Source organism: Taudactylus pleione, unplaced genomic scaffold (assembly GCF_031769625.1).
Source record: "Taudactylus pleione unplaced genomic scaffold, aTauple2 ptg000043l, whole genome shotgun sequence".
In the NCBI taxonomy this organism is placed as follows: domain Eukaryota; kingdom Metazoa; phylum Chordata; class Amphibia; order Anura; family Myobatrachidae; genus Taudactylus; species Taudactylus pleione.
The window spans coordinates 18,151,669-18,175,916 of NW_028284445.1; the positions used below are offsets into that span (position 1 = coordinate 18,151,669).

Consider the following 24,248-nt stretch of genomic DNA (forward strand, 5'->3'; position numbering starts at 1 on the left):
AGTTCTCCACCCCTCTGCTACTCCTTGTGTATCACTTTATAATTTTCCATAAATTTAATAAATCAGAGAAGCAATTCAAATTAATGTTGTTCAAGGTGCTCTTTAGTTTGTATTAGAGATGAGCGGGTCCGGTTCTCAGAGAACCAGACCCACCCGAACATTGCAATTCCAAGTCGAATCCAAGACTGGCTCAGGTTTTCCCACCTGACTTGGATCTCAAAACATCATCCTCCCACTGTCGAATTCTCACAGATCCCGGTGAGCGGCACCATTTTCACTACGGGTGCGGATGGTGAACTGAACAGACGTGTTTCTGTCACTGTCTGTGTCAGTGTGTTGTCCAACTTGTCCTGTCGGGGTCTGGGGCTGAAGGCTGCTGCTGTGTTGTTCATAAAGGGTCTGCAGTATATAAAAGGGGGCTTCAGTGGGTGCTACAGCTGCTGTGTCACTTGTCCTGTGTATCAAGGGGCTGCTTCTGTGTTATACATAAGGGCTGCTGCTGTGTTGTTGTCCTGTCCATCAAGGGGCTAGGGCTGCAGTCCATAAGGGGTGCTGTGTTCTCCAGGGGGGTGCTCTTTCAATCAGGGGTGCTCTTCCCTAGTGTAAAATATATAAAAGTGGGGGGGGGGTTTGTGTGTGTGTGTGTGTGCGCGTTAGCAACTTAGCTGCGCTATTATTGTTTGGTGACACTGCCGGCCAGACCGCAGTTTATTGTCCATGTATTTGTGACTCTGCAGGTGGCCTGTCCGCACTCGGCAGGGGTGCTTTGTTGTCCATAAAGAAAGGGTGCTGACTGTGTTGTTCATCAAGGGGCAGCTGCCTCATTCAGGGGTGCTCTTCCCCAGTGTCAAAAAAATAAGTGATTTTTTTTTGTGTGCGTTAGTGAATTAATATTGTGTGAAGAAGAGGATGTACACACTGATGGGGATGATGATGACGACATCTGATCTTACCTATGTTGTAATGCCAGTTTGTGTACGGGATCATTGCCGCCAGTGTCCACTGCGCATTGGCTGAAGTGATTGGTTTGTTAAACTGTGAATGTCCTGTTTCATATATACAATATAAGAGTTGGTGGGAGGGCCCAAGAACAATTCCATCTTGCACCTCTTTTCTTTGCATTATGTGCTGTTTGGGGCACTGCTGCCTGACATTTTTAATTTTATAGTTTATGAATGTCCAGAAATTGTAATGGCCACAGAGAGCATCTCCTGTATGCCCCTTTAATAAAAAATAAAATACATACATATATACATGGTACATACAGTGTGTAAAGCAGGCTGAGGTAACCTTAAGCACGTCACCTGGTGTTGACAAATAACTTCCAGTAGGCCCAGCAAACATCACAGATGCTGGGAGTTCTAGCTCAGCTGGAGAACTACTGACTGCTTTCCTCTGATGTAAACAGCAAGTCCTGGTACCATTATCCCTAACAACCTCCCTGATTACAAACTAGTAAACATCTGTTTACAGTATGTTCTAGCAGCACCTCCACAAGCAAGGCCACCTCATTTCTATTAGATGTATAAAAATGAAAAAACCTCCTCCAGATCAAAGATGTATTTTAGGAACTGAAGAACTTGATCCAAGATTGATCTTCCCTCATAAATATTTTTAAGAATCAAAACATTAAAATAAATAAATTAAAAACTAATCAATCCTTCCGTCCTTTCCCTGTCTTCAGTCCATAAACATATTCCAACTCCATCGGGCCTCTGACCTAGTTAAGGAAAACATTCTTGGTTTTTAAACTTCTACCACTGCAGTGCCACTCTGTGCTATGTTGGAAGATGAACTGCCACATGTTAGTGCCGCCCACTGCTGTCGCTTAGCTTAGTCAGCCAGCTAGCTGGATAACTAGATTAAATCAGTATTGTGAGCTGTGAGGTGGTCAAAATTGACTGGAAATGACTGGAAATAAATGTTATTGAGGTTAATAATACTGTAGGAACAAAAACAGGCCCAAATTATGTGATTTTAACTGTTTCTATGATTTATTTATTTTTTTTAAATACAGATCCATTACCAAAACACACAAGGGCGGTTTTGGCAAAACTAAATGCACGTCCAAAACACGAGGAGATACAGATCCGAAAAAAAAAAAAAAACACGGGTGTCGGTGCACATCCCTATTTTGCATTCTGTTTACAAGTTGGACAGTTCTTCTTGGAAATATCTTGAAACAAATATATTGCTTTAAAAAAATATATTTTTCATTCTTTGTAATACAATGAGTTCTTCTTATTACAATCCAACTGGATTTTCTTAATTTATAATCTATGGGAGTTTATTCTTTAGTATTTTACCTGTAAAAAAAACTTCCTGTAATTCACAGGACTATCGCATTATTGTAAAATGGAAAATGTTTCAGTAATCCGTAGGAGATATAAATAAAAAATACATGATCACAAGTAATTTCCCACTAGTAGCAATGAGAGTGGCTGATGGCGAGGGAAGTGCTTGGAACTTTGATTGTACTTTATCAAACGGTGAATTGAATGTCTATTGATATGGAAAAAACAATTAACATTCATGTCAATATCCCATTCAATTCAATAGCCCATATGTGGGATGTCTACAATTGAAATGAATGGGCCATTGACAGGAATGTGAAACATATGGTTTGAACACAATGAAATGGAGCAAGCAGTGTGCTAAATACTTTGCAATGGCTAACGCACTCAGACGCGGGTATAAAAACATATGGGTATGGATAAATGGAACATAATGGAATATATTTTTAAAGTGCAGTTGGTAGCACCTACATGAAAAACACAATTCAACATTATAACAGTCATTATAACAGTCTCTCTCACTGTACAACATTCAATTGGTAGTTAATCTTGTGATATGTTACATGTTACTTTCATACTCAAAGTCAAAGACAGTTACTGTATTTAGTATCCCGGAGCCCTGGTCAGTACTTTTCCGTATATTTGTTTCTGCATGCATTAAATAATCCCTGTTGCTGGTATTATGGATCATATATCCTAGTCTACCACATCTGAGAGTGAATGGAATAATGGGCAGAACCCATAGCTGCCGTGTCAAAGTTCTAAGACGGAATCATCTCACTTTCTGCGGAGAATCAAGTTGGTTTTGGATGTTCCTAGAGTTATAATACAGAATATGGAATGCTTATTATAGGAAAAGTCAGCTAAGGAAACCTCACAGTGAAGAAATATTTAATATAGCAGCTTTATAAACACATTCTTTGACATCTGCAATACATATTAAGTATTGAACGCGAGCAGCTTCCAAGAAGTGCATTTTGGATAGGTCTAAATCTGGTTTACAGCTGTCATGTTAGAGAGACGTATATAATTTGTAACTTCACAGTAGCTGACTGACATATTTGCTTTTGCTTTCCAGAGTGTCTCCGCTGCAGAAATCTGAAATTGTAGACATGGTAAAGAAACATGTAAATGCCATCACGCTGGCTATTGGAGATGGTGCCAACGATGTAGGAATGATCCAGACCGCACACATCGGAGTGGGGATCAGTGGGAACGAGGGCATGCAGGCCACCAACTCCTCCGATTACTCCATAGCTCAGGTCAGGAGCACAGATGAACAGCTGTACTAGACTGCTGACAGAGGTATCAGGCTGCATCTAACACTCATCATGTGGGGATATCATCTTTGACGCCACCAAAACCCAAGGCCAGCTCCTTGGAAGCCCTAGTGTAGTCCTGAGATTGTCAAACTGCCCGCAGAGAAAAGTTTCCTAAAGTTCGGAAGGGATTCCATTTCCCATTAGCAAGTGCGAGACTTAAAGCAGCAGGGGAGAGGCGCCGCTCAGGACACTTGTGCCTAAACAACCCCTCTAAATATGATATATAGTCCCCTTGGACAGTGTTGCTTGGTTTTGTAAAAAAAAAAAAAAGATTTTTAGGTCCAGAAGGTCATAGGAGGCTGAGAGTGAAGCTTTCTTCATGTTTCCTCTGCACCCTGATATAGGTTAGTAATCTGCAGCTCTCTGACTGTAGTTCAGCTACATCTCTCATCTTCCATCTATTTACTGTCAGTGATGGCAGTTGTGATGGGGAGTTACAAATGTCCCTGTATTGTAACAGTCATTACAGTGTTGCTGTGAGTATGAGCCATAGACCACTAATGGGGTGGCCATAAAAATAAGATATTATTTTATTTGTTTTCAGAGCCACTTTGGGTGGAATTTAATTCTACGCAATAGACGCGATGTGCCATACCAGATGAGCACATCGCGCCCGTCGGCATTGCACGTTTTCCCTAGCATCCCATAGAGGTGCAAAGAAAAACTAGAGATGTCTGCACAACCTGTAAATTGCAGATGCGTGCAGCCGGATATCGCCATGATGCTTAGCGGTACATAGCTTTGAATTGAACCCCCCCTTGTTCAGTCATTCTTACATTCAACTATCGTGTCTCTCATATTCATGTTTTCCCCCAATTTGAAGGAAACCTGTTTAGGTGATTTAAATGTAATAAATTATAATGATTTATAGATTAGATCACCATTCGGCCCTGGTCATATGTGAAGATCGCCTATGCATTCTTTCAACATGATCGCCAGATCTGCCCCTTATGAAAGCAATGTGTGTATTATACATTCTCTTAACACCTCCCAGACTGCATTGCAGAGCATGCTATTCACGTGTTACATTTTTGACCCTGTCTATAACATCCCTGCCTGAGTTAGGGTTACTTGATGCTTGTTTCACTGTGGTGGAACAGTCCTTAAGCCTGGACTGAGATTCGCATTTTTTTAGACACACTACTTGGGTATTCCTTATGTAATCACTGTGCTATACCCCTTAGTTACGGAGTAGGAGCTAATTGAAATTTCCATTACATTTAACAGAAAATCTAAATATATTAATTTAGAAAAATGTCATAAATATATCCCCACATTATTTGTAAAGTCAGATCACTTATTCACACTAAGATTAAATGCAATTTATTGATACTAGCTCTTCTACAAACGATAAAACTATTCCTAATATATTTAAATATATAATGCTCACACATCCTTCCTCTAGGACTTAGTAAGTGTGTCTAGAACTTGTGCCCCAAACAAAAAGAGAGTATTTTCTTTCTTTCTATACATTTACATACGTAGTAAGTGTGGTCAGATAATGACTCATGTTAGAACTGCTGGTGTAAATACTGATGTGTGCACATATATCTTACCACTGACGTGCAGTGAGGGCAATGGCTGGTGAGGCACACATGTATAAAAACACAGTTTTAATATTAAAACACTGGAGTATGACAGGGGAGGCTCTGCCTCCCCTCGCTACCCTGACTACACGTCCCTGCATCATACCTCCGCACTCTTCAAGTCGCGTTAAACATAAAGCGCGAGCGCCGTGCGACTCAGTAGCACCTATTGTCTTTTCATGCAACTTTTTACCTTCAAATGTGTCTTATTCGTAAAGCGATGGCAATAGGATGCGCAAGCACCTTCAAATGATTAAAATTATATGCAGCATGCCTGTATTCTGTGTGCGGCTGTGACACTGTAACGTAGCATATCGCATGCAGATACACCCGCAGTAGCACACAGAATATAGGAATGCTGCATATCATTTTAATCAACAGTCCCATTCACACCGCTTTGAAGGTAAAAAGTCGCACAGAAAGACGTGCAGTGCTACCGAGTCACGCCACGGCATGGCGCGACTAGAAAGGCTGTTTAATGTTCAAGAAAGTAAGATGTATGTGGACACATCTGTATATGTATATACACAAAACAAAATGATACACATTGAAATGAGAGTGATGCCGCCCATCCACTAGAAGACAGGCAAAAGACTGAACAATTATAGACATTGTAATCGTGTAGTCGTTTTAGACAGTTTAGCGAACGAACTTCAAACGATTAATCATTGAACGATAACGACGTTGCTATCGTTCAGTCGCTCAATTTAATCGCTTAGTGGAATGGGCAGCATGAGTGGCTCGGTTTTGGATTGGATCTTCCCGCCAAGTTCGGATCTCCAAACAAGGCAAAACGCCATCTTTCACGGGCATCTGTGCCGAGATGTCTGTGAATGAAATTAAGTGAAATGCGCAGTCTCCCAAGCATTGTGATAAAACATGTTTATCTGTAGTTACATGATAAAGGCCAGTGTATAATCTATTGCAGAGACCAATACAGACTTATCCTCCCCTCTCACTTGTGCATATTATACACACTTTACTAAACTAAAACAATAAATGCATCTTTTTTTTCTAAATAGGTGCACGTTCCATAACGAAATGAAACTATTGCTTTATTAGTGGTAATATCTAAACAGAAGAGCAACAAGAGTTAACTATTTTCTTTGTGTCTGTTTTCAAAAACATGTTGTACAACGGTCTTAAAAATATGACAGCATCAGGTTTCCCTGACTTTATTTAATATATATATATTTTTGTTTTTAGTTTTCTTATTTGGAGAAGCTTCTTCTAGTCCACGGAGCCTGGAGCTACAATCGAGTAACCAAATGCATCCTCTACTGTTTCTACAAGAATGTGGTCCTGTACATCATTGAGGTAAGATTAATGGCAAACTAAACGAGTACATCAAGCCAGCAAACAACGTATTGTCTGCAGGGCTGCGAGGGACATCCGCCGCTCGGCCTTAACATAAGCCAAGTATAACAGAGGAAAATGACACAGACATTTATCAAGTTGCGGGTTTCCTGTAACATCATTGCACAGCAGCCCTTAAAAATGGGTCAGCTTACTAAATTCACATACTGTCTTGAATGATATGCACCAAACACAAAATCCATTAAGTGCACAAAGACAGCTGCCACAATATTGTGGAGGCACATGTTCCAAGCCTCTAAGTACTTGTTCAAGACCTTCCCAGCTCTTTATATTTCAACTTCAAACGCCAGTTTGCATAGCTAGACTTTGGCTGGTGGTGGGCTGTGCAGTTATGCTTTCAGTCCAGCACACAAGGTAAATCCATGCATAAATCCTAGACTAGACCTCGCAGCTACTCGGTACAGTTTGAAAAATCTTCTGCTTTGATCTCTATATCAGTGAAGAAATGATACTGGTGACCTTCACTGTCTTGAGGGGGTCAGAGGATAACTGTGATTTCTTCTCAATTGGACATACCACACATCCAGTCACTAACTCTGTGAGGCAGCCCCTTCCCCAAAATGTTGTCGGGGACATAATGCAGTGTGACGGAACAGGAATGTCCAGGACGCAGGGATTTGCCGGATGTATGGGAATGTGCAGGGACACATGGTGGTAGCATAAGCTGAGTACAAATGCAAATCAATTGGCTAATGGTCAAACCACCCATAATATGACAAATCCTTCAGGCCAATAGACACGATACAGGTAATTAGGACATAAACGCAGTAAGCAGGGGAATCCGTAAAGTTGAATGGGCTGTGATATCTAGATAGGTCACAGCGAAGAATGATAATCCTCTCTCCATGAGTGAGAAATTCATGCCATGTGAATCACTTGGACATAGGGGATGGAGCAGAGATGGAATATGATATGTCCAGTGATTCCATTTTGAAATGTGAGTTTTGACAACAATTTTGCCAATTGAGAGGGAGGAGGGGGGAGTGGGGGGGGGGGGCAAGTTTTTCCCATTTTGTGATTTAAACATTTTGACATTGAGGAAAGTTTCTTGGATTACGAATGTTTTATGAAGGTCTGACTCCTATTGTAACTGAACCGAGGATTTCTCAACTGGGTCTGGAGGTAAATGCTATTGAACATTTTGAATCTCATTTATTAAGTATGTTCAATAAGTGGGTTAGTGGGGGACGTAAGATGTGTTTAATTTTACTCATTTCTTGCACCCAGTGTCTGCCCAAGAGTAAGACCATAATGGACCTTTGGTTACTCACGGGTGTGTCTATTACATTTATAGAGGATCAGTGGGGGCGTCATTGCTCACAGTCTATTATTATACACAATTATAGTTCAGTATTCCTGCGACTAAAAGCAGTGACTGGTTAGTGAGAAGAATATGCTTTACCCAGTTACAGACCTGGCTGTGTTAATGCACCCTAATTGCAAACATAGCAGTGATCACAAGGGCCACATGAAAACCATTTGAGGCAGAGCCGGCCCTAGCCAATTTGGTGCCCTAGGAAAGCTTTCGACTGGTGCCCCCTAGCATAATATATGTATGTAAAAAAAAACACAACACTCAGGTTTAGATGATGAAGTGTTTATTCACATAGACATCAGTGTTCAGTCCTGCATTAATACCACTGCAGCTGCAGAAGCCTGAAGTCCATGTCAACTGATATTGCTCAGTTTTCCTATGGGGCTTAACACACTGTAGCTAGTTAAGAACCCTAAATTGGCGCCAACGTACAACAAACTAAACCTACGCTGTCAGCCGCCGGCCGAGCCTGCTAGAAGCTCATTGGTTGCCTGTTGTCAGGTGTGTGTGGGGAGGGCACCAATTGTAAACAAACAGCCCCAAGCGTGTTGACTGGGCTGTCAGTGTGTGTTCACTGCAGGGCGCTCTGTCAGAGCAGCTGCTGTAACGGAGGTAACACAATTAAACCACCAATGTAAATGAAACAAGTGTAATAAAGCAGCCGCTCTTACACAGTGCGCTGAGCTCCGATTGTGGCAGAGGCGGGGAAGGGGTGGGGGAGCTGCAGAGCCACTGAATTCCCCTTTAGGCATTCACTTTTAATGCCTATGCCTAGGGCAGGCTCTGATTTGAGGCCCCTATGCTGCCCGTTGCCCAGTGCCGGTGGTAGGTGTCTCGGCACCCAGTGCCATTCCATGCTCCCCCTCCGCCCATTCCTTTACTGCGCCGTCCCCCTGTGCATAATATAATTACAGTAGCAGATGGGTAGAGGGCGGGGAACGTCTCCAGCCAGACCTCAGCACTCCAATGCTGCCGCACACAAGAAACGTGCCTGGAGCCGGCTCTGCCATCGCCCATCACCACTGATGGCTAACTGGCGAACTGTATATTTTGTATTTGGACCTCTATAGTCCTGCATGCTATAACACATCATTTACAATCAAGGCCTTTAATTAAGCTGGGCATCCACCTATACAATTTTCTGTCAGATATCTGTCCAATCTGGCTGGTTGGAATGAAAACCTGGTAATGTATGGGAGCAGATGACAATCGTCCATTTGCTCACAAACACTGGAACATAGACAAAAATGGTCGTTCAGTCAAATTTAACCATTTTTAACTATTTTTTTGTCCTTTATTCAGTGTTTAAAACCATATGATCATATGTCATTTGATCCCATACATTACCAGGTTTTCATTCCAATTAGCCAGATTGGACAGATATCTGACAGAACATTGTGTAGTGGATGCCCAGCTTTAGAGTCAGATACCTACCATAAATGCCATGCAAGGGGAGCCTCTTTCTATCACTGCATGTGTGCATACCCCGATTTAATTATTTCCAGGGACAGGTTATACATTACTCTACCACTCATCTTGCTACTTTGTCCCTCTCTGCCCCAGGGGGCGGGGGCACGATGACGTGATTCTGCGCGAATTGCGTCACTGGCCCCCTCCGCTGCGGGGGTTTCTGTAATTAACGTGGGGGTCAGGCGGCAGCCAGGAGGCTCGCCTGCCTTTACGGGGGGTTGGGAGTGGCACCCGATATTCGGGAGGCTCCCGACCAAATCGGGAGGGTAGGCAAGCCTGCCCTGAATAGAGTATTTGGGGTATTAACTCTACTTCTTCCTGACCTACTATAGCCTGTAAGACACTCCTCCGATTATATCCGCAGTTGCTAGAAAGAGTGTCTTGCATATGTGGATTAATTAACAAACCTTTAATCTTATCGCTATTTAAAGCTAAATTAAATTATGGTTTCCATATGGATATGATTCAATCGTTCCTGCGGGCTAGCTGTTATTTTGAAATATGGGAGAGTTTCGTTGAAATGTTACCGTCTACTCTTAAATCACAATCCATGTGTTTTTCAGACACACAAGGCTTCTCATTGGTGAGCCCCTGATCATTGTCTAGGTTTGTCTATATTTGAGGAGCTGTGGGGAGTAAGTACAATAGGTTTGGTGGATGGCACTGCTACTCTGTATGGTAGTCCTTGCCTTACAGTCACCCACTGCTGGAAATGTTTGCTTTTATATTATGCTATTATCTTGCTGTGACTCATCACACTGCTCCTTTGTTCCTGTCACTGTGACTTTTGCCTTTGTTGCATTGTCAACATTGTTTATGTACTGTTTGTTCAATTTTATTTTTTTCTTATCTTTTTATTCCAATAATAAAAAAAATGTACGATCAATTCAAGGCATCCGGCCCCACAGACATTTTTTAAAATACAACCCCCCTGTTATCGTGAGGGTTAACTAAAGAATAATATAAAGTTCTTGCTTTTTAGTTTATATTCTGTAGCAGAGAGGCTTTATTAGTTGTGTGTTTTTATAACTGCAGTGTCCATTGTAATTCGTTACAGTACAGTGTGTGTTGAGAAAAAGTTAAACTTCATCCCATCATAGGTGAAGATTTCAAGATGCAAAATTGAAGCAAAAATAATTTTTTTACCTCAGGTTTGTTTTGTCAAAGACAAAGTAGGTGCAACCGAACACAGTGCAAGGCTCCTGGGATCTAATACACATACATTGCCCAGCAGATGTCTTATAACAGGAAGAGCAGCACTTCCAGGCATAGGATCAAATCAGCACTTCTGTTGAATTTCTTGTAGAAAAATAAACCCACTGCACCCTTTTTATTTTCACGTGTGCGTGTTGTTTAGAATCGGTTCCTGTTGTGAATACCCACTGGCTGTGCAGTGTTCATATAACATGGATGAATTGCTGATCCTCCTGGCAGGAGCAGGCCTGTGTTTATTTTGCTTTTTTTGTGGGTGATATATGTGAAGTCAAAGCAGTGCTGTAACTAATAGGGAACGGACAGGGCTGTATTTAGACTTTGTGCCGTTGTAAGCACTTTGAATTAATTATATACATATAAATGTTTAAGAAGTTTTACCAAACGTGCGTAAGCAAGTGCAGGGGTGGGTGTGGGGGGAACAAGCATATATATTGCCTCAGTATACCAGAAATACTGATTATCTTATGAAGGAAAGCTGCTGGTGCAACAGGCCTGGATTTACATTTTGTAGCCATCTTTTCTTTGCCATACCTATTATACTTCTTTACCTTGCTGTGATAGCTTTCCGTGATCATAGTCTGCTCCACATCGCATCTCGATAAAGGATTTATAGTCCACTTTCAAATGCTTTTCACTTATTAATTATTAATATTTAAAATAAATGTATAAACAAAGATGTGTAAAGCATAACTCCCGACAGTCTCGCCGTTCAAGGACAGTCACGCTGTCCCACCCATGAGCCATATTGTCCCACTCTCATATGGGGCGGGACAGAGTGATGAAAACGAGGGAGGGGGTGTGTGAGGCCACTCCCCTGTCCCACAAGGCCACACACCTGTTTCAGACGCATGAGCCTTCAGCATGTGCAAGGCATACTTGCCTAATCTCCCGGGACCTGCGGGAGGCTCCCGATTTTTCAGGTAACCCCCCGCACCCCCGGAAGTGTAGTGGGCAGATTGGGGAGAATACTCCCGGTGATCGGTGGGTCCGGAGGTAGCGGACAGGGACTAAGAGAAGCGCGTAATTTGACCCCGCCCATATTTTAAAAAATGTACAAATTAACGTGAGGGGAGAAGGCTTAATGACGCAAACCGTCCAGCCCGCCCCCAACATCGCCCACCAGCTTATCCTTTTCAGAGGTCGGCAGGTATGGTGCAGGGTCACGATTTTAAGTTCCCAAATGTTGGGAGGTATGTGTAAAGTGAGTAGCCTGCATATCTGTGCCGCACTAGGCCAGGCTTAAGGTGTTTGCGATCCCAGCAGTAAAGTGATAGTAGCTTTAAGAGACAGTCTTTGATGTGGCCAAATTGCTCAACTTGATAATAATGCCCCTTAGTGCAGAGCCCTTCAGCCTAAAGTATCTGCACTGTAGTCAAATTGGGCAAATATAATGCCCGTATGTCCTATGCCTGTGTCATGCTGTGATACTTAAAGGGATGCCATATAATTGTCATTACCCAGAAGTCAATAATCATTTTGGAGTGGCTTACTTGCATATTATCCCTAGAAAATGAAGTTTAGACATCTCTCTAAAACAGGTGTTTTCACTGCTTTTGGCGATTCACAGAGGGGGTTACCGTGGAGGAGGGTATTCCTTCTCCAGTGGCACCCCCGCTTTGTGTATGAATTGCATCACCATAATTTTGTATGGTGAGTGCATTTCATAAAGGAGCGGAAAGTTCGGCTTTCCGTTCCTCTCCTGCAGTACAGATTCGCCGTCTAAGAATGGCGTAGTCTGTACCGCAAGCCGTACAGAGCAGGGAAGTAGCATACTCCCTTGCTGTCTGCCCGGCACCCGGCGCTGGCTCTGCCCCCCTTGCGTTGGCGTCCGAGAGCAGCAGATCAGAGCTGCCGCAATGGATGCAGGAGAAGGGGGCGAACAGTGCTGGGTGCCGGGCAGACGGCAGGGAAGTATGCTACTTCCTTGCTCTGTTCAGCTAGCGGTACAGATGACGCCATCCTCAGCTTTCCGTTCCTTTATGAATTGCACTCACCATACAAAAGTATGGTGATGCGATTCATACAGGAAGCTGGGGTGCTGCTGGAGAAGGAATACTCTTTTCCACGGAAACCCCCTCTATGACTCGCCAAAAGCAGCGAAAAGCCCTGTTTTCAGCTAAACAGGACTTTTCACTGCTTTATGAATAGATCCACAAGGGCATTACTTTCACAATACAAAATGGACCATAAAATAGCTCATTTTTGTATGCACGTCCCATGAAATAAAGAACAGTGACACAACCGACAAGTTTTGTAGGTTGTACATTAAATTATCTATTACTTATGTGCAGCTATTAATTCTGCGTTTAGAAGTTTAGAAAATATTCTATCTGACATTTTTGAACTTACTACTAATTTATATCATCACTTTGGGAGACTACATTAGCTCCTATGTCATTCACGTTCCTGCAACTACATAGGATTCTGGGCAGCTTTTAAGATGTCAGAGTGCAGATTATTTTAGGAAGAGGCCAAAGGCTAAAAACACTGATACAGGATTGGAACTGCAAGCTCAAACGCTGGCATCTTATCGGAAATAGACCCAGTGTATATTTTCTCAGTTAGTACTACGTATATAATTAGCCGTTCTGATTTTCAGTTTTAAATGGCAGAGAGGCTTATTTACTATGATGTAGTAATAACAAAGATTTTCTATCTCTGCTTAACACGACAAAAGAAAATCTGCCATCATCACAATTTACTTACAGTATAATGTAAAATGGTATTGTCGAATTTACTACGAGAATAGTCTTGATGTATGTGCACACTCGTGACCCAGCTTTATCGGTTCACACGTGTAGAGAAATTAGGAATTCCTGACTAATAATAAATATTTGAAGAAAATTCAGAAATAAATCATATATATTATATATAAATATATATATATATATATATATATATATATATATATATAAACTATGGTGGTAGCAAAGGGACGATTGCGGCAGTCTTATCCTATATTTTTAACACAATTTGTTCCTTCATATTCCATTGGCATTTGCATGGAGAAGGTTACCACCGGCGATGGTATGGTGGTAGCCCTTAATAGGGAGTATTTATATTACCCCCTTTTGATAAATAGACCTTTAAATCTGGCAAAATCACACTGATAATTTTCCAGCCATTTTCCCAGTCTGAGATTTCCTCATGCCAAGGGCAGGTAAGGTTAGTGCGGAATTGGTATGTAATGCCAGTGGCTATTTAACCGCCGGATCAAATACCGACAGCGGCAGCCCGACGGTCAGAATCCCGACAGCAGCAGGTAAGACATCTAACCCCTCCCCTCTCCCTCCTGCCTAACCCTAACCTCCCCCCATTAGTGCCTAAACCTAACCCCCCTTCCTCCCCACACCCTGTACTGGAATCTGTATGATTTACCGCCAGACCCATGCCCGGCGGTTGGAATCCCCTTCAGCAGCATCCCAGCAGAGGAGAAAATCCCGATCGTCCTATGGTAAGTATTGACTAACCTAATTCTACCCCCTAACCCTCCCTTAGGGGTGCCTAACTCTAACCTTCCCCCCCAGTGCCTAACCCTAATCCCCCCTCTACGTGCCTAAACCTAAGCCCCCCTTCCCTGCCGCCTAATCCTAAACCCCCCCGGGAGGGTGCCTTTCCCTAAGTCCCCCCCCAGGGTGCCTAACCCTAACCCTCCCTTCCCCTAGCCTAAACCTAAACTCCCGGGGGGTGCCTAACCCTAGGTCCCCCCTGGGAACCCTAAACCTAATCCCCCCCCCGCGCGGCTATCCGCGTTCAGAGTCCCTTCTATTGGGATCCCGGGCGCCGGTCTCCCAGCTTCGGTAAAATGACAGGCGTCTAGATTTAGACGCCTGTCATTTCACCCTCGCCGGGATTAAGCAGTCGGGAAGCCGGCTGTTGGGATTAGGTCTGCCGGATTCCCAACTGCATACCCCTAAACCTAACCCTTCCAAGGGGGTGCCTAACCCTAACCCCTCTTTCCCTACCCTAACCCTCCCAGGGGGGGTGCCTAACCCTAAGTCCCCCCGGGGGTCCCTAAAGCTAACCCTCCCTCCCCTCGGCTACACGCTTAAACACCCGGCTTACTTTCGTTCGGTAAGCCGGGTGTCAGGATTTAGTAGTGGGGCTAATGATAGGTGTCAGAGTTTCGGCGCCTATCTTTAGTCCCATGTCGGGATGTGGTTGTTGGTATATCGGCTGGCAGGATAGCGCTCGCAATTATCCTGACAACATCCCGGTTAATGCAGGCAGGGATCAGGGTCAAGAAACACAGAATTATAGAAATTACCTTTTGTTAGGACAGACAAATTAATAACAAATCTAAACTGTAATGTAATGATAACACAGCAATAAAACAGTTGTCCATTTTCACCCTGTTTTCACATTGTACAGCACCATCGATTGGCAACTATTTGCATTAAATTTTTTTTTTTTTTTGCTGAATCCTGCTTCCAAAGTCCTAATTATTCTCCCTACCAAATTTCGTCACATTCTGATTGCTAAATTGAGCTATTTAATTATAGCCATCCTGTATAGTAAGGTGGTGCATTTGGGGATGCCCACAATAATAATAATAATTTTTTTTTCATTTATTATAAAAATTTACTATTATTTAAAAAAAATGTCCTTTCTCCTTAGGGATGTAAATCCTACAATATGTAAAATATGGGACTATTTTCCCAGGCCCAGTAAGAATTTCCAGAAGCATTGACATGGGTGGTCCAGAAAGAATGTACGTAAAAGAATTTCTAATATTATGGCTCTACCAAGCCACTGGTTTATTTTTCTATTTCTGGAGAAATACACAGTATCTTCCTATGTGTTTTGTTTAAAAGCACATCCAGTGGAATATATGTATATTCATTTCTCCAAATCTTCTATGAGTTCTTCATTTTACTTCACTAAGATTTTGATTCCATGTTCCCTTTCTTTCACCTCAAGAGATGCCACCTTAAAATGATCACACTTAATTAAACACATGCTGTAATTATATAAATATATTAATTTAGCACACTGTGAGCAACCCATTCCATGACATATTTTATGAATAAATAAATCAGAGCACTTTAGTCATTAAATGACTGTGGAAATTGCCTTGCGTGTTGTACGTTTCCTAATTGAGTTATAGCAGCCTCAAATTAATCTTTGAAGACAGTTTGGCCGCATTACCTTCTAACAGAACAACAGCTTTTTTACTTGAAACTCAGGCAGGGATAAGACATGGGAGGGATGTTAGTTCGACAAACAAGGCTTATCCCTTGGCTTTTAGTTTCTTTAAAACATTTAAAAATGTAGTACTACATTTGATGAAGAACTAACGCAAGTCATCCTTATGTTAGGCTGTGATCGCAATGCGATTACAAACCTTTGCATTTCACCCGTGATATTAGCAACTGCGTATTAGCAGAATAGAGAACCTTGCTGAATCAAGCCAAGAGTGTCCATCTACTTCTATTAGCAGGCGAAAGCTGTATAGGCTTGAGCATAGATAAGAGTCCTGGGTTATTGGTCAGGTGGTTGTTTATATTACCAATGGAGTGAATTGTGGGTGTGTTTGAGAATTATGTATAAAAGAGATGGTTGTGCATGTTGATAAGCCTCTTTGTCATTTCTGGGGCCCACCCTCCCGCCCAAAGCTTTGCTGCTGGTGTTTTGTTACGCTAACTTTTTATTCCTTGGTTCAGGGAAGGCGCAGCATGGCGGGAGAACGCTGCATCTCAGTGGCTTTATGGTGGCGCAAGAGAGCGTTGTGAGGGCTCTGGACCTCGATGTATTATGGTGAGTTGGTCCTTCTCTGTGCGATGGGACCCGAGCGCTTTTGTGCGGAAGCGCTTGGACTAGGCCCAGGAGGGAGGCGAGTTCATTGCAGCCTAAGTGCTTCTTTAGGGGTAGCGTTTCAATCGTTCCCCATGTATGTCTCCAACTTGAAAGCTAGAACTGAGAATGTAGCATCTCCTGGCCACCTCGGTTAGGTGAATTAATTAATTGGTAAATAAAAACTGTGACCTTTTAGCCAAGCTGTTATTGTGTCCGTCTCTTTATTTATTAGATAAGTTAAGTGTTAAGCTGCATACACACGTAACGATTTTGTTAGTGAACGATTTTCGTTAATGATTTTCCTTTGAAAAAGTGAATGATGTTTTGAAGTGTAATTATCGATTTTTTGAACGATTTTTTCAACGATGAATGAAAAATATTCCTTCCCTTAATGAAAATCGTTAAGTTGGTCAGTCATAAATGGACGATGAAGTACAAACTACAAACGGGAACGCGCATGAATGATTATCGTTGATCGTTATAACTCAGAAACTGAACGTTTTATTGAACGATAACGACGTCGTTATAGATAAATCGTTCAAAAAATCGTTACGTGTGTATGCAGATTTAAGTTAAGCAAGGATGTTTAAGGTATTAATCAGCAATAAACCAATGGAGGTCTTATACAATTGTACAGTAATCGCCCAACTGGTTGGGAGAAATCAAACATGTCTGATTTCTCCTTCTAGTTGGACCAACAGTTTTTGGCTATTTATGAGCATGTGGGAGCAAACGGACGATAGTTGTTTGCTTCCACACATGGAACGATTATCGCTCCAACCAGCCAACTAGTTGTTGGGCTTGAATGATAGTCGTTCAGTGTTTTGCCAGCTCCTGTCCTTTCTAATGTGACACAGATTAATTAAAAAAATGTATCTAGAAATGCCAGTGATATTTTTCTGGACAGTTTTTACTTTTTCCTCTCAGTTTTATTTCCACCCAACCTTATTGTTTTAATAAAAGCCTAATGAGTGTCTTGTTATATATACCTTTTGCTTTTCTGATTTCCTGTGGAGCTTTGGACATATAACAGTAACCAGTGACAGATTACCAGCAATGTCTCACTGACAGACAGGTAGCCTTCTGTGCCCACCTGCCTGCACTTATTTCACTGTTATTTATTCAGTGAGGTGGGCCAGGTAAAATGGGCATCTGGTTTGTTGTCTCTCTTGCAGCTGACGCCACCCGCGACTTTGAGGTCATGCTGGCTCTTGGTGCTTCTATGCTCAGCTCTCATGCCAGTAAAGCATAATGTAGCAGGTAGCTGGTTTCATTGAGCATGAACTACGTACAAAGCCCTATGTGTGGCCAACTTAATTCTAATTTAGTCTAAAGAAAACAACTGGGACCTATGCGGGGAATGTAGTCAGGTTATCGGCAGCCGGAATACCGACACTGAAAACCCGACATGGGACTAAAGTTAGGTGTAGAAATCCCGACGCCTATCATTAGCCCCACGACGAAATCCTGCCGCCCGGCATACCGAACGAAGACAAACTGGGTGTTTTAGGTTGTAGCCGCCGGGGGGTGGGGGAGGATGGCTAGGTTTAGGAACCTCCGGGGGGAATTAGGGTTAGGCACCCCCCCCCCCGGGAGGGTTAGGGGCAGGCTAGGGAAAGGGGGGGCTAGGGTTAGGCACCACTAGGGAGAGGTTAGGGTTAGGCATCCCCCCGGGAGGGTTAGGTTTCGGGTGCGGGTAGAGAGGGTTAGGGTTAGGCACCAACAGGGGGAGGTTAGGGTTAGGCACTAGGGAGGAAGGTTAGGGTTAGGCACCACTAAGGGAGGGTTAGGGTAGGGAGAGGGGATGGTTAGGGTTCTTACCAGCCCCAGTCGGGATTTTGATCCGTTGGTCTTCCACTGTCGGTATTTGATCAGCCGGTGGAATTACATACTGATTCTCCTATGTGGCAATATACCAGATCCAAACCATTGGAACATGTATTTAAAAGGGCAGGTCTAGTTAAATGTCCTTTTGGAGACTGTTGTGTACACCGCAATGTTCATATAACATGAGATTTATCACAAGATATATCTTTACTTTACAAATAGTTCCAGGCACTCTCATCTTTGTATGTGAGGTTCCTATAGTTTGTGACCTCAATTTATTAAAAGGCCAAAACATACATCAGAAAATATTGTATTAGAACTGTACCCCTATAGAGACTTCGTAAAAGCTTTGGTGATGTCATTATACCTAGTCCTTTAATGTTATTATTATTATTATCCTTTATTTATATGGCACCACAAGGGTTCCACAGAGCCTCACAAAGTGCATAAACAAATGAGCAAACATGAAACAGCGACTTACAGTACAAAACAATACAGGATAAGAACACAGTTTATAAACATTGCCTTAATAGTGATCATAACACTCAAAACAGCAGCAGGATGTCAGCAACCAAGTGTTAAGTGCCCTTGTGTGGAGCTTGGAGTAGATGATTGTATGAGTGAGGAAAGGAGAAGCACATGAGGGAATAGGGCCCTGCTTGTGAGAGCTTACATTCTAAAAGGGAGGGACAGACAGGCATGGGTAGACAGTGAGGAAGAAGCATGGAGCAGCAGGTTAGAATGAGAGCTGGAAGGCTTTGAAGTAGTGGGTCTTGAGAGCCCGTTTGAAGATTTGTAGAGAGTTGGAGAGTCTGATAGGGAGAGGGAGAGAGTTCCAGAGAAAGGGAGCAGCACGGGCGAAATCTTGGAGGCAGGAGTGGGAGGAAGTAATCAGTAGGCAAGAGAGGCGGCATGCACTTTAGTGTGATGCAGATGAAGAGGTGGAGTGGTGATAGGGAGAGGAGGGTGGGTGCTGAGCTTAGTGGTCGGGTAGAAGGACCATTGTGGGGGAGAAAAGAATGAAAGTAGAGTAACAGGAGAGGAGGGTGAGGGAAACAGAGGGGAGGAATACAGACAGGAGGGGAGAGAAGGGGAGGAAGAGGTGGAGGAGACTAGGGGGGTGGGGAAGGATAGAGGTGGGAACAGGGGGCATAATAAAGGATTAGGTAGGCACAGAGTAAAGGGAGAATATGAAGAAAACATGGTCATGGTGTGGAAGAGGGGGAGGAAAACTGGAAGTAGGAATAGTGTCTGTATGAGAACGACAGGGCTAAAGATTTTGCAAAAATGCTGGTGAAAGAACACTTTAGGTAAATGTATATGCTCAATGACAAGTTTGTTTTTTTCATCGAGGGGAATACATGTGAAGATCTAATGGGTTTAGAACATTATTAATAAATAAGACTGTATTAGTAGTATGAAGTTGTGAGGCTAGGTAAAAGAGCAATGGTAAGTCAGACAGTATATCCACGGTGATAGAGGTAAGTTGGCATTGGTACAGATATGAAGTTCGTTTTTTGTGAAAAAAGAGGCAGCACAAATAGTAGCAAGCGACGTGGTAATTTCATTGCAATGGTCAAATAAGGAGTTCAGTGTTGCATGTCCTGGCTATGCAGGCAGCAGGTGTTTGTTGTGAAGAGGTAATGAACTCACATGTGTCCATGTGCAGTGTTGATTGTAGTTTAGTTATGGATGATGAAATGTTCTCCTTCTATTTTACTTCGGTTTAAAGTCTGTTTAACACCAAAACTTTTGCTAAAATCTATTTTGCACTTATGAATCTGCTAACTACAGCCAAGGCCTACAGCCTAGAGAAAGATATTTAAGCAGAAGTGTAGCCAAGTTTGCATCCTAATTAATGACAACCCCCCACTGGTCATCCAATACAGACCTAGCAATAATATGGCTTAAACAAACATGTGGCACATATAAAACATTTAGGACTTAAGATCAATCATGCCTACACTCATTCTAAAGACTGGAGATGGTACTTATGGCAATTTATATACAATAAAATATAAGGCACCAGCAGACTTCAGATAACAAGCACAAAATAGCAGGGAAAGACAGGTAACTTTAATGGCATGAGACAATGCAAGGCAGAGCTGAGGGGACAATGCAAGACTGGGGACAAAGAGGAGAGGACAATGCAAAACAGAGGGCAAGTAGGAGGGAACAATGCAAGACAGAGAGGAGAGGACAATGATTATACAAGACAGAGAGGAGGTTATAGTACAAAATATAGAAGTCAGAGGGTGTAGTGTTGCCACATATCCCGTATTCATAGGCTTGCCATAATATCCCTTTAGTCTGAGACTCATGTGGCTAATTAATACCAGATGAAATCCAGTGCAACCAGCAGGTGGAGGGAGGCTGGGGCACCGAGGTGAGTCTTCCATTCATTCTGCTTGTGTTGTGCGACTACTTACACTTTTAATGGGTGTCGGGAGAGTGGGACGGAGACCCTGGCTGCTGGCAGAGCTGCAAATAGTATTGGGACCACAGGCTGACCATGTGAGGGGAGAAGGGCAGTCTGTGGCCATTGCCATGGGCACTTTTTTTTAATGGAAATTGGGAATTATCTGGTTTTGTTATATTGGTTATCTGATGCTTTGCATTTTGGAGCTTGGTATTTGCAGGTAGCTCCCGAAAAGGATATCCTACAAATATTTTTTGATACATATGTGCCATAATGTGGAGGTTTAAACAGGGGCTTTCAGAATCTTTTATGGGGGCACTCTAAGGGCCTGATTCAGACCCGGTCGCAAGCGCTGAGCGCTCGCAACTGGGTCGATAGTGGCCCAGAGCGCATGCGCACGATGGAGCCGGCTCCGTCACGCGCATGCACGAGACCCGGATAATGATGGGCAAGCCGTCGCTCCGGGTCTCGTACCAAAGGGGGCGTGCTGTCGATGTTGAGTGACAGCACGCCGCCTTTGGTGGGCAGGCTGGGGCAGTGGCTGCCCAAACGGAGGCGTTCCCATGTGAACACCTCTGTTTGGGGCCGGCCCCACTGACATCACGAGTGATGTCAGTGGGAGAGATTTCGGCTCTGTTTGAGCCGAAATCTCTCTGGAGCTTGCGGCAACGAGACCCTACCACAAGGGTCTCGTTGCAAGTGTGATGGTCGCAATGGTCTTGACCATCACGACCATCTTCCTGGCCGCTCGCTATAGCTGTGGGTGATAACCCACAGCTATGCGAGCGGCCAGGAGGCCGCTCTAAAAAAAAAAAAATAGCCCGACCCTGATTCAGAGCGAGCACTCTGTCAGAGCGTCCGGCTCTGAATCAGGGCCTAAATTCACAATCCTTTCCTGTGTATGTTGATCACTGGAATGATGTCTATATTTTATTTGGATGTTTTCGATGCTCGCTGTGCTTTATATATTAGTAACTAGAATCCTTTCTGCATTGTATACAGTTCAAGGAACGCTCCAATAATCTCTGCTTTGTCAGATAAGAATTGTAGGTATTATATTTGTTTATAGCTTTTGACAGAATATGTCATTGCCTATTTAAGCCACACCCACACTAGGTAAACCACACCTACAAGGTTATTCTCACACCCATTTTTTGAATTGCAATGTGACAGGGCCACTTGCTCTTGTTTGCCCCCCAGACTGAAAGTTGCCAGCCAGCCCCTGTGAGAGGTTATCCAACTGAAATACGTAGGCTATCCCACTTCATTTATATTGCATACAGTAGCTTTTGATTGGTCAGCCTTTGCAATGATTGTCTAGTAGAATGTTTTCATAGCTCATCTGTATGTCATTTGCATAATTAGCAGTAGCATTGAGGATTGAATCTTAATGCACAAGCTGGGTATGGGATGTGTGCAATTCCTTGTCACAATTCTTTATTTCCATTGCAGACTTAAACTAGAATCACACATCTGTAAGACAGAGCAGACAGGGTAGGCTCAGTGATGCATACAGCTGTAAGGAACACGTGCTAAAGTGTCGGGAACCAATTACTTCATCATCAATCTCACCGAGGTTGTGCATGGTGGCCTTTATAGTTCCGCTTTCAAACACATGGCACACAAATAAGACATATTTCATAAGTGATTAAATAAATATGTGGTTCACACAGTTAGAAAAAGTGACAGCGAACATGAACTTGACAGTACTACCACTAGGCTTCTGCAAGAACTTATACAAATAAATAGGACACTCGCCGAGTTATTTCCCAACATTGCACAAAGTTACAAATATGGAGCAACTAAATACAAATAATAACAACCAATTGCTTTTATCTGTTAAATGCCGGTCCAATAATATTATATACAGTAGAATCAACCTACTATATCATACAGATCGTGTTGACTAAAATATTGCTGCAGGTCAGGCTGAAATATCTATAAGTCCACAATATCGGCTATGGATGCCCATCCCTACTTTGCATTGGGGCTGCTTGATGGGTCATTCATCATAAATTACGGTGTGCGACCCTTCTCCACTCTCAGGAGATGCCTCACCCCCAGCCCCCCATCCGTTACATTAAATTAAACATTTCCATGTAGATTCATTTATGGTTTAAGTTAATCAAGAGAATGAGGGAGTCATTGGGGTTGTCACTTTTGGGTGTTTGAGGCTTTTTATTATATTTTTTATTTTGTAAATTGCACCTAGAAATGAGCTTATTTGCCCAAGAGCAACTGGAAGGTGCAAAATGAGACCACCTGATCTTTGGCAGCTCAGAGCTGAGGCATAATTCAAGTGTTTATTGTGGAGTGAAAACGACCTCTAATTAGGCTATAGTCCTTAATGTTTGATTTCCAGAATTAAATCTAGTTTTTGCAGTGCTCTGAAAACAAAGCAGACTAGTGCTGCCTTTCCCACACTCTGCCCATCTTCCCCTTTCTGCAAGTGTAAGCTTCTGTCCCTGGCAAATGCTACCATCTTGCTCAGCAATTCTATGCACTATGATTGAAATCTAGAAGCTCTTGCACAAATTTAAGCACGCCAAAGAGGAATTTGTGCTAAGCCTTCGATATTTTATGTTTATCAAAAGAGTGGTTGTAATAAACTTCCTCTAATTGTGTCTTAGGGGCCTATTCATCATCGGAGGCCGTATGACCCCCGATGATTAAGGAATGGTCTCGCTGCGAAGGATCCTTAAGTATCCAACTCACAGCAGGGGAAACTTGACACCGGAGCAATTCACCATTGCATTGGTGCGGGGACAGCTGCTCCGAAAAGCAGCTGTCCCCTTGGTTAGTATCGCAGCTACAGAAGGTCACGCATTCGCAAAGCAGCCAGGGAGGTAGTGAGGAGGCGGCAGAGGGATCCCTCTTCGCATCCCCGGGAACAAGTGCTGTCTGAAGATAGCGCTTGTTCTCGGAAGCAAACTCTGAAAACTGAAAGTTTTCTGAGTTTACTGAATATCAGCTGGTCCTACCGGACCTCTGATGATGAACAGCTCTGAACTGTACTCTGCTTTCTTATAAAGTCCAGAATAAGACATAAATCAGAGTACAACGTGCCCATTCAAGAGATTCTAAGGGCTCGATTCTATTCAGCGCGATGTAAATAGCTCCGGGAGTGAGCTCCCGGAGCTATTCAATACACCGCGCTGACAAGTCCAACTAATGATTTCTTCTCTCATCCCTCCGGGGATGAGAGAAGAAATCCGACAAAAGTCCCGGCGCGAGGCTGTTTTCTGCTCTTAGCGCCGGGAAAACAGCCTCGCGCCGCGAAGTTAGGTCGGGGAATGCCGATACCGCGCCTAAACACCCTGTTTAAGGCGCGATAACGAGCCTTCCCCGACCTAACAGCCCGATGAATTGAATAGCTCCGGGAGCTATCTCCCGGCGCTATTTACATCGCGTTGAATTGAATCGTGCCCTAAGAAAGCAGAGAAGTCAGCGAGGATGCCATGTCATGTGACCTCCCTTGAACATCCAATCACAGGAGGGGAGTGCAGTGTATGCTGCACCATTGCTCTCTGTCCTCAATCTGCATGTTGCCAACATATGCTGCTTATGCCTTGTTACTAATTGTCTCTAATGGGCCTATTTATTAAAGTGTGGCAATACGGCTCATTT

The 24,248-nt window shown here is 43.1% G+C and overlaps 1 protein-coding gene across 2 annotated transcripts in view; it reads left to right on the forward strand.

Annotated features, from left to right (window-relative positions):
* Positions 1-24,248, forward strand: part of ATP8A2 (ATPase phospholipid transporting 8A2) — a 758,530-nt gene that overhangs the window by 393,638 nt on the left and 340,644 nt on the right. For both annotated transcript variants that reach the window (XM_088460283.1, XM_088460284.1), the window contains 2 exons: positions 3,373-3,556; positions 6,409-6,519. In XM_088460283.1, coding sequence (XP_088316409.1) covers positions 3,373-3,556; positions 6,409-6,519 — 295 coding nt within the window. The remainder of the gene's footprint in view (positions 1-3,372; positions 3,557-6,408; positions 6,520-24,248) is intronic.